Source organism: Castor canadensis, chromosome 1, assembly GCF_047511655.1.
Source record: "Castor canadensis chromosome 1, mCasCan1.hap1v2, whole genome shotgun sequence".
NCBI lineage: Eukaryota > Metazoa > Chordata > Mammalia > Rodentia > Castoridae > Castor > Castor canadensis.
Window position 1 is genome coordinate 78,099,873 of NC_133386.1, and position 15,729 is coordinate 78,115,601.

Genomic DNA, 15,729 nt, shown 5'->3' on the forward strand with positions numbered 1-15,729 from the left:
AAAAGTTCCAAATAGTTCCTTTAAATTTTGCATTTGTTTATTGAGAGCCTGTTGATTATGTAGAGTCAATTTGACTTTGACAGGGATCAACAAATACATAACTTAGAAAGAATTTATCATCATTTTGAAGAAATAGAATAAATTCATTTGAAACAGTAAGAAAATAAAAGGATATAATTTAGTGCAACTTAATGCTTATTGAATCAGACAATCATCAGTACTCTGTGTATCACTTACTGTTATAATTTTTGACTCCTTAATGTGTTAATGTCAGGCTGGATTTTTTTTTGTGTTTGCAGTGACTTACAGATTTTGGTTCTAAAAGCCTTATTTTTTCATTACTTACCATTGGATACATCTTATGTGCATGAACCCTTAGGAGGCTTGGGGTTACAAATATGACTAGAGTAGATTTAAGGAGCTTATTGCATTCTCTATGTATGTGCACTAGGGAGTGGTGCCAAGGGAGAGACTGAAAATAAACATATAAATAACTAAATAATATAATTTTAAATATTTATATGAATATTATGAAGATTATAAAAGTATTGGGGTGGAGGTGCTTTGACTACTATTATCAGAGAAGTCCTGTTTAAGGAATTAAAGTTTTGAGGCCTGGATGATGAGAAAGAATTATGTAGATAGTTAAATTTATGGCTTAGAGTTCAAGGGAGAGGGCTAGGTTGAAGTTTGGGAATCATCATTATAAGCTTGATATTTAAGGCCAGAAGATGGATTGAGATACTCCAATAGAGAATATAAATGAAGAAGAGAGGTGATTATACAACATTAATGTGACTAGTAGAGGAGGAAGAGGTAGCAAAGGACCCTGAGAAGGAGCATATGTGCTCAGGAGGAATTTCAGGCACATGTATCACAGAGGCTAGAAAGTGAAGTGTTTCAAAAAGGGACAAAATTAACAATGCCAAACACATTTGAGAAGTCCCAGTTGAGAACTGCCCTTTGCTGGTACTCAGCTGTAAGTTATCAGTGTCTTTGCAAAGTAAGAGTTGTCTGTGGAGAAGTGAGAGAGAAGCCTTATTGATAGATTGAAAAGAATAGGAAGAATAAAAAAGAGACCATAAGAATATGAAAATCTTTTGGGGGGCTTTGCTATGAAGGAGATAAGAATGGGGGACAAAATGCAGTCTTTTAAAGATATAGGTAATATGAGGATAGGTTTTTGTGCCTATATAATCTATCCAGTAGAAAAAGAAGTGGTACAGCATACAGATGGTATACTTGTAGGAGTGAAGTCTTTGAAAGGCCAAGATGGGGCAGGATTTTGAGCATAAGTAAGAAAATGTTCATAACAATGGTAGAGAAATATCTTCTCTAACAACAGGGTGGAAGGGAGAGGATATAAAAAAGGATACTGATAAGTTAGTGGAATTTTAGAAGGATGAAGTAGTTTTCATCATATTGCATCATTTCTGTTTATAATTCAATATTGAGTTTTTAACTGACAGTGACAGGGGGATAGATATGAGAGGTGGGAGCAGAGAGGTATAAAATGGTCCTCTTGGAAAGTGGTAAGTAGAATTTTCTAGGAAGTCATAGTGGTAAACTTGGTGAGGGATGAGTGTCAATTTGGGAATAAATAGGAAGTGAATCTTATCAACATTTTGTAATTTTTTCCATAACACCACCATAGCCAACTAGTAATAGTAGACATCCCTATTATTTAGATGTGGTCTTGAAGGAGAAAAAAACCTTCCTACTAAGAGAAACCTTGGTTACCTTAGAGAAATGCCTTATTTCAGGCAGGGACAGAACACTTTCAAAATCAACCTGGAATATTTTACTATAGCAGAAAGTAAGGAAGCTATCAAAACCACAATAAATATCTTCCACTTGATAAAATGGGACAATTTGAGTATCAGTAAGGAAAATAGATGAAATGTGTTGAAACACATCAAATATATATTTAAATCCATTAGTTAATATTGATCCCAAAACAAAAAACTGTTAATGGCATTGGTACAGTCTGTGATCAGAAGACTTCCAAATTCTTTGTATCTCACCAGAAAGATCCCATGGCAGGATATGTGGATGTAAAGGGAGTTTATTAAAAAGGAAGAAAAATGCAAAGGGAAGCATGCGGGGGCCCAGGTGGAAGCTGAGAGAGTGTGTTTCTGTTCTTCAGGTGCTTTTAAAAACTACGATAACCTATGGAAAGGGGAGAACAAGGAGATTCCCACCCAGTAATTAATGATTGGGGAGGGGATGAGCGGTTCCCTGCCAGGTGAGGGTAGTAAGATGTAATTTTTCTATGAGTCCTGACTTTCCCTTATTTAGCCTTCATCAAATTCCCCCTGAAAGACAACATTCCAAAAAATTCTTGATTTGGGGTTGCTGAAGGAGGGTGGTCCATCTTCAGTATCTACCTAGAGCTGACAAGGGGCAGCAGACCCTACCTATAAGGGGAAATTGTTTGTTCTGTTTCTTTCCTTTGGGACTCATTTAGACACAAGGTGTCTGAATTATTGTCTATTACAATTAAGGTTCCTCATGGAGATCTGGGTTGCTCCAGTAGATCTCATTTGTTTGTAGAGATTGATAGCCTTACCTCATGATTTGGGTCCAAAAGGCTTTCATTCTGGAAGACATACATCTGGTTTCAAAGAGGTGACCTGAGCATTTACAATGATAGGAGCATCAGAAGTGGCTCTGCCAGGTGTAGCAGGAAGGATAAAGAATCTAACTTTTCATTTAGAAAAGTGACAGAGAATCTTATGGTTATTTTACCTATAGGTGTTTATATCTGTAGCTATTTTTAACTCTTAGATGGCCCTGTATTTTGGACTGTCACTGATCTGTAGCTATTTTTAACTCTTAGATGGCCATGTATTTTGGACTGTCACTGTAGTGGGCAGTTATGGCCTGACTACATTAGGGGCCAGGTGTACCCGGGGGCAGGTGTTAGTCCAATTAGAAAGTAAACCTCAGTGAGTCAGTTCTATACAGAAAGAAGATTCACAGCATCCCTAAACAGAAGTTAGATACCATTGAAAGTTATATTGCCTTTGCTTAAACAGAAGGCTTTGGCCAAAGACAAGAGTTTTCCTTTTGCCAAAAGCCTAGAAGGCTTAAATATTAGAGCACATGCTCAAGAGCCCCCTTTTAAAAATTTTCTTGGCTTTGATTACTTTTAGAGGTGTGGCATAATTGACTCCGCCTGCATCTGGAGAAGTCCAGATTTGTGCAGTCCTTTTGAACTGTCTTGGGTGGCCAAATGTCAGTTGTTCCTCTAAGAAGTTGGGAAGCTGGGGACGCTGACTGCTTGGGGGTCACATCCTCTTAAACTGTTTCTCTGAAGATTTTGCCAATTTGGCAGTTTTGTCCCTTGGTGTGGGAATGGCTTCCCCTGGGAAGTCCAGAAAGTTAGAGTTTGTCCCACTTTTAGCATTTGTCATAAAGAGCAAAAATGTTGAAGACCTTATTAGATAGAAGGTACCTTACATAAAAGAACTATAACTGTTACATATATACACTTCTGACTCTGTAAATGATTTTATGACATTTAGATATATGTGTAAGACACTAGGAGTATTAGAACCATTTAAATGAATTTTTACTTAGTTAAATTTAGTTTCTTTAGTATTATCAGAAAAATACTTTAGAGTTTTTGTGTCAGGCAAGAGACTAATTTAAGCAGGATGTAAAAGTAGTAAATAATCTTAAATGGGCTATGAAGAGAACTAGTCATCTTATTTTTGGTTAGCAGGATCAAAGCATCTCCCAGTACTTAATGATATAGCCAAGTGAATATGTTGGCTTCCTCTATGCTGGAAAGAGAGGAGGAAAGGGGAGGGAGAGAATGCATTCACCCCTACACCCTCGCAGGAAGGCTCTTGAATGGAGTTCCCTATGCTGGCTGGTGGAGAGAAAGAGAGACAGAGGAAAAGGGAAGGAGGAAAGTTGCCCTCTGTTAGAGAGCGAGATCAATTCCAAGACCTTCTGGATGTCCCTCTTATGTCTTGGAAGTCTCGGTTTGCAGGTCCTCTTGACCTGGCTTGCCTAAAAAGTCTTCCTGCAGATGTCGGATTCCCAACTTCCTACCATTCTCCAAAGGGCCAGTCTCTTGCACCCCTGCATGAGGTTTCCTAAATGGGATGCTGATCCTGAATGCCAAACCAACTATTAAAACATCAGAACTATTATACGCTGATCAAAGAGGCTGATACCAAAAACAATGTGTAAAATGATAAGATACAATATAAAGGAGGATAATCTATCGATTGGTAAAGGGGAAACATCTTAATATGAACTTTTGTAACCAGTACAGAATCCAAATCACACCAAGGTAAGCTTGGTTCATACAAACCCATTGTTCATGGTCAGTTTTTACATTGGGCCATGGGGTTGTAGTCAGCTTGTAAACTGAGAAGAAAAGGGAAACAAGTTTATTTTTTAAAAAAGATAATAATAAAACAACAAGATTAATGTCTCAAATGGTTAAATAGAGAAACCGAGATAAGGGAGTAAGCAGGGAGTAAGAATAAAATTAGTAAACCCAATGACTGAGAGTCAAAGCTTGGATATTGAGAGGAAATAAACCCCACTATCTCATCTGGAGGGTGAACTTTTGTTTGGTTATGGTAAAATTTTATATCAGCCTATAGCACCAAAAATCCACGACAGATTTTTGATAAATCAAAAATGCATTTTTAAACACACATTAGTACCTTAAATTTTGACCTCAGAAAACTTTCTAGGCAAACTTTATAAACTGTAACCAACCCAATCATACATGTAAACTTATAAACCTTAAGACCTTAGTTTGCATAGATCCCCGAATTTAAATAACACTGTTTTAAATAAAACTCCTTGTAACCTTATACTTTAAAAGACTTAGGAAGAAAATTAAACTATACTTTTAACAATAGCAATCCACAAGAACACATGGGTCAATTAACCTAATTATAGAAGAGTTAAATGTAAATCACACTCATGATACAATGAAACAGATTGAGATTATTGTTTATAATTTTTTTTTCTCCTAAAGCAGAGAACAGGCCTGGTTGGGATTAGAACCTTAGAAAACTTTTGAGACAGTTGTACACATTAATTTTATAAAAGTAGTTTAGGAACCATCTTAAAGACATCTGCACACATAGACACACAGATGTTATAATCTAGGCATGCCAAAGAATATAAGCATGCATAATGTGCTCAAAAAAGTAAAAATTAAGTGGGAGACAAAGACATACAGAAAACACACACAATGACACACCAAACAATCACATTAATTCAGAGTGTACTCTTAAACCACTTCTTTGTCATTATTTTTAGAAGATTAGTCAGCTAGATTCCTAAGTAATTTATGACAGATCTTTAACACAGATACTCTATTCTTGGCCTATCTTTCACAGATTAAACAACATGTATAAAGACTATATTAATTTATAGAATGTTAATCACAAGTTAGTTATAATTTTTCTAGAGGATGGCAGAATGGTGCTGTACACGTGGTGGCTCCATCATGGTGACAGTATTCCCTGTGACCACATAGTCTCTCCAAGGGGTCTCTCAAATGGACCACAAAGACATGTTACATGCAACAAACAGGCTCAAAATAGCAATCTGTTATAGGAATAAAAGACATTTCCCCCTGAGAGACAGGTGTGCATGAGTTAGGCATGGTAATGAAAAGACCAAATAAAATTGGCTATTTAAAATACCCACAGTTAAAGACCCATTTTTTTAACCTCTTGGCTGTAAGTAAGCCTAATTTTTCTCTGTAGGTAATGGGGCATTTAAAAAAACAACAAACATGTTATTTATGTTTTACTTTGCAAAATATCAACAGAGAACAGTTAAAGTTTTATAAGGAAAATACAACACAAAACTAATAATTAGTACCATTACTTTCTCCTTATCTCAAGATATATTTAAAACTTGTATTCTAATGTAAAAAAAGTGACATCCTATTAATAGAATAAATCCCCTTTTAATTTTGCCTTTAGAGTAAATGAATTTTAACTATTGTTACAATATTTTTTATTACAGATATACTTCATAGGTGACCAGTGTCCAATTCTTAATTAAATTGCATGTCTTTTACTTAGAGAATTTAAGTACATTTATAGCAACAAACAGCTAGCTGTACGGCCTGAGGTACTGGGCAGCAGCAAGTTGCATAGGCTGGCTAGGCAGGGCATTTAGGCCTCCATTGAGAGATGGGCTTCTGGGCCCACGCTGAGAGGCAGGGCTGGCTCCCAGGCATTCCTCGGTGCTGCTGCTGATGGTGCTTCTGGCTGCCCAGGCGGGTACTTCAAGTCTCCCAGCCTCTGAGCTGAAGCTCCCAAGCTGGCATTGATAGGTGGGACCAGATACAGCACAGGTGTGTCCCATTTCCTTTGATAGACAGCAGGTAAATGGAAACCATAGGAAGGAATCACTCCAGTTCACCTTTCCAACCCCACTAATCTCTATTTAAGATTAGGTAGCCAGAGCCCAGCAGTCATCACAGGAAATTCTAGTTAGCCACTACTTTAAAGCCTAATTCACTTTTTACCCAACAGTAATCCACATCTTACACAACTATGTTTGGAGCAGGAAAGCTTTTACAAGTGAATTAAAAAAAAAAAAAAAAAAAACCCAAACCGAGGACCTAAGCAGAGCAAGAGCTAGGAATTTTAAACAGAAATTTTACATCAATCAGAGCAGGAGCCAGTAAATTACTCAATGTCTCTCTTAACAGGACAATGACCCAAATTCAGAAAACCACCCCATGGCCAAAAGAATCCAAAGCTAAGAGTTTCTTAGTAAATATTTTAGTCTTAAAATCTGACTCCATTGTTCTCACTTTAGAACAAGGTATGAAGCTGGTTGGGTGGGGCATGCCCTCTCACTCTCCAGCAAAGGCCACCATGGCTAAGGGCCTGCCATTGCCAGCATGCTTCCTGGGCCCGGGAGTAAGAAAGAGAGCAGAAAGAAGGGGCAGCGGACAGGTGCAGACAACTGGCAGCCTCAACAAAGAGGCAGGGATTACCAAGGATGATAACTTAAGGACTCATAGGCAGTCCTTATTGCCCTCTCCACCTGGGCCAGATGGAGAACTTGTGCCCTGTGGCACTGGCCACCCCTGTAATTCTGCCCCTTTTGAGTGTCTATCAGGATGCAGCCACAGCACCTTATGGGTGCACATAGGCCCCACATGCCTGGTGCCACATGGGGCTGGGCTGATAAAGCACATCCCAGCATCTCCCAGCAGCATGCTGTGGGTGAGGTGCTGATGCATAAGGGGCACAGGATCAGAGAACAGGAAGGAATGGCTTAGAAGGAAACAAATCAATAAACATAGCATTTTACCTTTTTAACTCTTGGCTGGTTCACCAAAAATGTTAATGGAGCTAGGGGCAGTCTGTGATCTGAAGACTTCCAAATTCTTTGTATCCCACTAGAAAGAATCCATGTCAGGACACATGAGTGTAGAGGGAGTTCATTAAACACCGTTGCCAACAATAGCATAACAGCTAAATGAAAACTCAAAATCCAGTAGGCTAGTCTTTATTTTAAAAATTGATTAGGAAAGAGATCAAACATTTCCCTTTTCCCTGTGTCAGCCATGTCATTGGACAATTAAATAGTACATGTGGTAAAATTTTTCTTTAAAGAAATTTCCAGTGGATGGGGCTGGGGCTAATGGTAGACCTCTTACCTAACAGGTTGTAACATGTATAAGGCCCTGGGTTCAATCCCCAGCCCTGCAAAAACAAAAATAAAAAAACCATAGGGGAGAAATTTCCAGTAAATAAGTGATAGGATTAGAATAGTACCATTTTGTAATTCCTAATGAATTAGTGAATTTGAACATTAAGCATCTTTGGCAGCTAATATCACAAAAAGAAATGTAAGTTACTCTCTTTTGGTAACAATAATCCATGAAGTGTCTTAACCAAAAAATTGAACAGGAATATAGGACTCTGATTAATTCTTCACATCAAGTTACCAGTTTTCAAAAAAAAAAAAAAAAAACCAAACCAAAACAAAACAAAAAAACCCCAAGTAAACAAAAAATACAGGGGAAGAAAGATTAACATGCTTCTCTATACCACATGGATGTTATCAGCAAGAGCTAGATTGTGGGTAACTCAACCAGACAAATTAAACATTAGTATTTAGGGATAGTTTTATGATTTGTGTACAAAGCTATAGCTAACTGTAAAATAAACAACGACATAGACGTCAGGAGACTCTTAGGGGGAAGAGTTTCTTTTTCTTTTTTGTGGCAGTATTGGGGTTAGAACTCAGGGCCTCAAGCTTGTTAGGCAGGCATTTTACTACTTGAGTCACTCTGCCAGCCCCGGGGAAGAATTTCTGATTTCTGGAAAATGTGCATGGTTTCTGGGTTGATGATGTACAACAATTCATTAACCTTGTAACAACTCATTAAACTTACAAAAATTCATTAAACTGTCCTTTTTTTTGTATGTGGTTCTCTGTTTTGAGTTGTAAAAATACTAAAGCAAAACTTTTACATGAAGATACAGCATTTAATTTTTTAAAAATTTTAATATATTTGTAAAGTTACTTGGTAAGCTTTCATAGGAAATGGAGTGGGAAGGTAGTGTTAAAGAATTCAGTTGAGTATAAATAACAGAGTTCAAAATGGCAATTAGAGTTCCCAACAAAAAATCAAGTCAACTCCACATGAAAGAACTGTTCAACATTAGTCAGTTGCATTAGCCATTCTGCTACCCCCAGTAAATCTCTTTTAGTAATTCTTTAAAATTTTTTAGATTTAGTTTTTAAATTATCATACATTAATAACATCGGGATGTCATTGTGATAATTCCATACACATATACAGTGTACTTTGAACAAACTCACCCCTCCATTATATTTCCATTCTGCCTCCTCAAGTCTCTTTTCAGTGTTTGGTGGGTTTCATTACGCTGTCTTCATATGTATGTGTGTAGCATCATCTTCACCCCTCAGTATCATCTCCTTACCTCTTCCTCCCTCCTGCTGATACCCGCAGATAGTCCCCATAAACATTCATGTCCCATCATCAACAACAACATCATCGTTGTCAACATCATTTTAGCTCTTGGCTCCACAAATGAGTGAGAACATGCATTATTTGGCATTTTAGCTTGCACTAGCTATTTCTAACAAAAGTTTTCATCTTTACACTGTGGAAATGTAATAAGTGGACTTTGTGTTCTTTAGGTTGTTTTTCACAGTACTTTTACATATATTATTTAGTTAAAGACTGAGTGGAATTCATAATGCTCTTAAATTCTCTCCATATGAAAATAGTGAATACTTTAATGAAAATATTTCAAAATATCTAAGATAAAAATACACTTAGAGTAAATGTCAATATATTGTTTGAAATAATTTCTTCTATCCTTATAGGATTCCTAACCCTCATTATTTAAGGAAGTAGTTCTTACTAGTTTAATAAAAATAGAGATATATTAATAAAATTTTTAAATGTAAATGTTCATTATAGTTTGATGGGTCTGAAGTAAATTTAAAACTGTTTTTTGTTTCCACCAGAGGTCTCTTTATTAGTATTCATGACCGAGGACATATTGTTTCAATTCTTAATGTGTGGCCAGAAGATGTCATCAAGGTAAGTTCCAATATTTTTCTATTAAGGCAATTTGTTTCCTTTCCTGTCCCATAAAACAGTTTAGATCATATTGACAACTCTTATGATAATAAGAGCATTCACTAGCTTTTCCACTGAATATCTTCTAATTTATATACCATTTATTTTTTTCAGTGTGTTAATTTTGTTCTGGAAATATTTAGTTTCTAAGTTTCCCTACTATTTCTAATTTCATAGTATTTCTTCATATTAGGTGATGATATGTATGTCAAACATGCAGTAGCAGCTGAATTTCTTTAAACAAACTCCTTTTTTGCATGTATTGTACTTAATTATCCTTTAAGAGAAATCCAAATAGGCAAAAGAAATCCATTAATTCCTTTCTTTTATCATTGTGACCTTAAGTAGCTAATTTGACTTTCCTCTGTGAGTGAGCTAATGAAATGAAAGGTAATAATAGCATCTGATGCTTGTTAGCTTTCTGTTTGAAACACTCAATGGATTACCTCTTATAATTGCCGTGACAATTAGCGAGGAAAGGAAGGTACACTTAGATTACCTGTAGTAATGTGTGGCTATGAGGGAAATGAGCACAAGTCTCGGAGCTGTCCTCAGAGCCCCTGTTGCGAAACACCTTGCTTAGCTATTTTCTTTATCTAAGGGAGTAAAATGTACTTGTTACCTGCTTCACTCCCCTTTTTCTTTAATGCCCAGTGGCTTTGTGGCATCATTTAAGACTTAAGGCTGAATAAATCAGTGTCTTTTAGTGAAAAAGAGGCACTTTAATTCTAACTTCTCAAGTGTGATTTCTTTAATGAACAATCTTAGTTAGAACTGATTAATTCAGCTCTTCTAAGGCTCATGCTAGGCAAACTTATTTCCAAACTCTCCCTATCTAAGTTGCTCCCTCAACTTTTCCTCTACAATTAGGTTGTACTGTACATAGATCCTGTTCTTAGCAACTACTCTAAGAAACACAAATGTCTATACAACACAAATGTCTGATCATCAAAAAAAGAATATTTACATTTTAAACAGGAATGTAGAGAGGATTTTAAGAATCAGCAAGTCAGTAGAAGTACTAGTTCTATAGTAGGTTAGTACCCTGTAATCATCGTAGGTAGGCAGTATGTAGTCACCCTGCTTCTTGGTCTTCTAACTAGCTGATCTCTACATTTTTAGCTTTAAAAATAGCCTACCTTTATCTCTGGGTTCTTAATATTGGGCCCTCAATGATGTTCTTTATCCTAACTACACTTACAATGATTAAAAAGTCTAGCATAGTGTCTGGCACATTGTAGGCACTTAGTAGTGGTAACTCTTGATTATCCTAGAATATTGAAGTATAAGATAGGGTCTCTATGGTGTAGTTGAAATCATACATGAAGCAAAGACCATCAATTTTTAGATTAAATATAATTAAACTTTGTGGTAGCATTAAGTGCCACATTTATTCATTCAGAGGAGACTATCTTTCAGAGAAGGATGGAATAGTTAAAACTTTTCTAGCAAAGTTAAAACTTACCTCCCAACTTTTGTAATTAGAAAAGAAAGAGCATAGTGTCCTAAGAAGGGAACATATGAATGTGATATCAAGTTTAGGGAGAGAATGGTATGTTTATAGATAACAGGATAATTAAAACTGAGTGTTGCTATTGAAATGTCCTGGAATTAAGACTTGCTTAAGTAAGAGGTGCTTGAAGTATTGTAAAAGGACTTGAAATTTAATGAGAATGATTTAGACATGAAAAATTTTAAACATGGAAATGACTTTATGTAAGTGATGTTTGAGGAAACTTCATCTGGGGACAGATTTTAGAATGGTTTCTAGAGAACAGGAAAAGAAGCAAGGGGTCTGCATTCACTGGGCTACATGGGAAAGCTAGACCCTGAGAAGTGAAAAGAAGGGATGAGGACAGGACATATGCAAAATGCCTCTGTATGTCCCTGAGAACCCTCCATATTTCATACCAAAGACTTGTATTCAGATAATGTCTAAATGGTAGTGGGATAAAGATTTGATTTGTGGGACACAACCATCATGGATAGAATTGTGATTGTCTTATTGAAATTAATCCTACTATTGTGACTTGATTGTTACACAGAAAACAAAAAAAAAGCTTTTTTCTTAAGTAGAGGATAAAGTAGGTAAAACCAAAATCACGGAAATACTAGTTAGTGATAAACTGCCTATATGGTATATTTTTGTCTCATAATTTTCACTATTAAAACCTCTTTAATGTTGGAATATTTATGAATTAATGCTATAAATATACATTTGTAATAAAGCATCAACTGAACTAACATATCAAATGCCTCAAAACAGATTTTAAAAATTTCTCATAGGTATTAACCTATGTGAAGGTCCATATATATTTATATAATTAAATAATATGAATATTAATGGTAGATCCAAGAAGAGCTTGGGGAATAAAAATAAGGAAAATGTAAAAAAGTTGTTTTACATTATATTTAAGAAATGTATTTCTAGAATTCATGTCTTTAATATATATTTTTGGTTTCCTCCTCCAAAAGAGCATGACATACAGACCCATTGCAATTAGGGAAAAAATTGCAAAGATGGGCTATATAGAATATGCAAAAGTAATTTTAGTCAGCTTCTCAAATGTATTTACTTTTAAAACAATTTTTCAAGAGCTGAATAAGGCGATCAGGAAGTCAAGGTCAAATATCTCAAGAGCGTGTTTTTAAATATATTCTGCATTATATTGTTGTGAAAAGACCACTTTATAATTGAGTGAATACATCCAAGTTCTGGTTCTTTGATATTAGTTAAGTAACCTATCTTAGGGAAATTATTTCAGTTCTCTAGTCTTCAGTTTCCTAACTTATAAAGTAAGAGGAATAGAATCAATGTACTCTGGATTCCGCCTTCTAAAGGGCTATGATGCTATATATATTATTTCTGATGATAATAGTAATAGTAACTGTAATTTGTTTTAGAATTTGAAATGTTCCAGGTATTATAGGAATGTCTTTCTAGATCATGATTTCATTTCATGTAACCATGGATTTATCTAATTGATTAATACTTACTGTTTACTGTGTGCTAAATACTGAGCTAGATGCTGGTGTACAGTAGTGAGCAATACTGAGCTATTCCCTAACTGTGAAAAGTACATTTATTAGGCCCTTTTTATAAGTAAGAAACAGAAACTTAAATTTGCTGCTTTATTCAGGGCCAAATAAGTGACATTATTCCATGGTATTTTGAGTATAGCACTTTGAAAATATCTAATAAATTATTTTTCATAAGATTAGTTTTTGTTTAAATTCCTGTAATGGCCATGAATAATAGAATAAAATGTTAGATACATTAATTTTAATAATTATTAAATTTATAGACTAAAATCTGTGCTTGATTAAAGTGTATTCTTTATAACTTTTGAAGGTAATGAGAAATAACCCAGGTAGGGTCAGGCATGGTGACTTGCATCTGTAATCCTAGATACTTGGGTGGTAGAGGTAGGAGAGTCATGGTTTGGGGCCTTCTGGTACAAGTTAGCAAGAACCTATATCAAAGAACAAGCCAGGCATGTGGTACATGCCTGTAGTTCCAGCTATACAGGAGACAATAGGTAGGAGGATAGTGGTCCACAACTGGCTCAGGCCAAAGTATGAGACCCTATCTGAAAAATAATTAAAAGCAAAAACGGGCTGTAGGTGTGGCTCTTGTGGTAGAATATTTGTGCAGGAATCAGGAGGCACTGTGTTTAAAAGCCCAATACCATCCCCCAAAAAAAGAAAACAAAAGAAAAAAGAAATAAGCCAAACAAAACTCACTAAGTCTAGTGGAAGATCATCAGGTAATACATAAAGCATGTACTGGATATGTTTCAAAGATAGTAGAACACTATCAAGTGGTTATGGGAAGTTACAGAGATCACAATATTTCAGAGTAGAGGTCTAACCTCAGTCTCTCCAGAAATTATGCAGAACTTTTAACTATGGGCTCACTTGTAATTACACTCAAAGTAGATGTGACTAGTATTGAAGCTGCCCTAAGTTTTACTTTGGTTCTCTTATTTCCCTGTACTTTCCCCATTTGCCTCTCTTGATTGAAGACTAAGCTCTTTAACTTGTTTGACTTTTTATGTGCACACTCTCTTATTTTTACAATAATTTCCTTAAGCATATGTATATAAATGCATAGATATTATATACATTATAATACATATTTCTTCTCACCAACCTTCTACAATGAGCATCATAAAATATTTTATAAATATAGTCCACTAATATTTTATTACATGAGCATTAACTTCAAAAATAGAGACCAGAAAGTGAGTCCCAGAGTTTGCAAAAATCTATTAGTAGATTCCTTTTCTTTTTCTCGTAGGCCATTGTGGTGACTGATGGAGAGCGCATTCTTGGCTTGGGAGACCTTGGCTGTAATGGAATGGGCATCCCTGTGGGTAAACTGGCACTCTATACAGCTTGTGGAGGAGTGAATCCACAACAGTGTCTGCCTGTCATTCTGGACGTGGGTACAGAAAATGAGGTAAACATTTTTAAGCATATAACACAGCTATCTACCTTAAAATATGGTATCAGTTCTTTCATTTTGAACTTTTTCTGTGAGTTATTTCATGAACTTCATAACTTTGTGTTATGAACTTTTTTCTGGTTCTCCCTCTCTCCTCTAATCTGTCTCTCAACTTTTATGAGAAAATTACTTTTTTTTTGTACTGTGTGTTGAATTCAGGGCTCTGACATATGCTCTACCACTTGAGCCATGCCCTCCTGGCCCTTTTTATTTTGTTTTTGAGATAGAGTCTTGACAACTTTGCTCTGACTGTCCTCTAATTCACAATCCTCCTGCCTCCAACTCTTGAGTACCTGGGATTATAGGTTTGTGCCACTGACACTGGCTGAAAAACACTCTTTCTGTTTTCCTTTTCCCTTCTGTGTAAATGAGTTTATCTTTGATCGGCTTGCTTAATGTCTTATGATGCTTTGATGAAACTTTATATCCATTATTCTATAGAATGTATGTGTTATTTCAAGATATCATAGCTTCTGTTTTTAAATTATTTCAATATTATGCAGAAACTAATCCCATAAGACTTACTAATTTAATTATTCTTGAATTTTCTTGTTTTGAAAGACTGTATTGAACTTGAGGTAAATTATTTGGAGTTTAGCTTTTCTTACTCTAACATTAAGATTTTAGAATCATTAAATCAGATAATAACTTAAATAATTCTTGTGTTCCTTATCCTACACACACAAAGTTATAATATTTAACTTTTTCTGTACCTGAATGCTTGTTTAACTTTTTCAAAGGATGTATTTTGATAAAAACTTGTTGGATTATTTGGCATTTTCTTTTTCAGTACCAATAGATATGGCTCAAAAATGGTTAAACTTAAATAGTTATCCCAAATTGTGCCTCCCTCCCTCCCTCCTTCCTTTTCTTCCTCCCTTCCTTCCTTCTTTCCGTCCTTTCTCTCTTAGTACTGAAATTTGAACTAAGGTCTTTGTGCTTGCTAGGCAGGTATTCTACCACTTGTGCCAGATCCCAGCCTTTTTTAGCTTTAGTTATTTTTGAGATAGGGTCTAGCTTTAATGCCTGGGTTAGTCTGAACTGTGATTCTCCTATTTAAGCCTTCTGCATAGCTGAGATGAGAGGTGTATATCACCACAGTCAGCTTTTATTGGTTGAGATGGGGGTCTCATGAACTTTTGGCCTAGGCTGGCCTCCAATCATGATCCTTCTGACCTCTGCCTCCTGAGTAGCTAGGATTACATGCATGCAAAACTGTGCCCCTGGCTATTTTTCATGTATTATAAAACTTTTTCTATAATAAGTTACAGTGACATCAAATTAAATTTAAGAAATCACAATATCTATTGTATATCTTGAAAATTCTGGGTAAAGTTGGAGAGGAGTGAAGAGTTGTGAAACAGGTATGTAGAAATTTAGCAATTCAGTTTTAAACTAGGCCCTTTTTTTGAGAGGTCAGTATAATGTGGACATAAAGAAAGTTGTACATGGGTGGATGTATAACTGGACTCTTACATTGTGTTAGATGTAAGAGGCAATAATTTCATGAGGGTAGGTTTTGAAGTCATCAGGTTGACTAGTTGTCATAAATTTTTCACATTATCTCTTTTTTTAATGAAACCCATTATATTGC

At 35.6% G+C, this 15,729-nt stretch overlaps 1 protein-coding gene across 1 annotated transcript in view; it reads left to right on the top strand.

Moving 5' to 3' along the window:
* Me1 (malic enzyme 1) overlaps window positions 1-15,729 on the top strand; it is a 177,720-nt gene that overhangs the window by 53,607 nt on the left and 108,384 nt on the right. Inside the window, exons 4-5 of the mRNA XM_074078882.1 lie at window positions 9,514-9,589; window positions 13,929-14,090. Coding sequence (XP_073934983.1) covers window positions 9,514-9,589; window positions 13,929-14,090 — 238 coding nt within the window. The remainder of the gene's footprint in view (window positions 1-9,513; window positions 9,590-13,928; window positions 14,091-15,729) is intronic.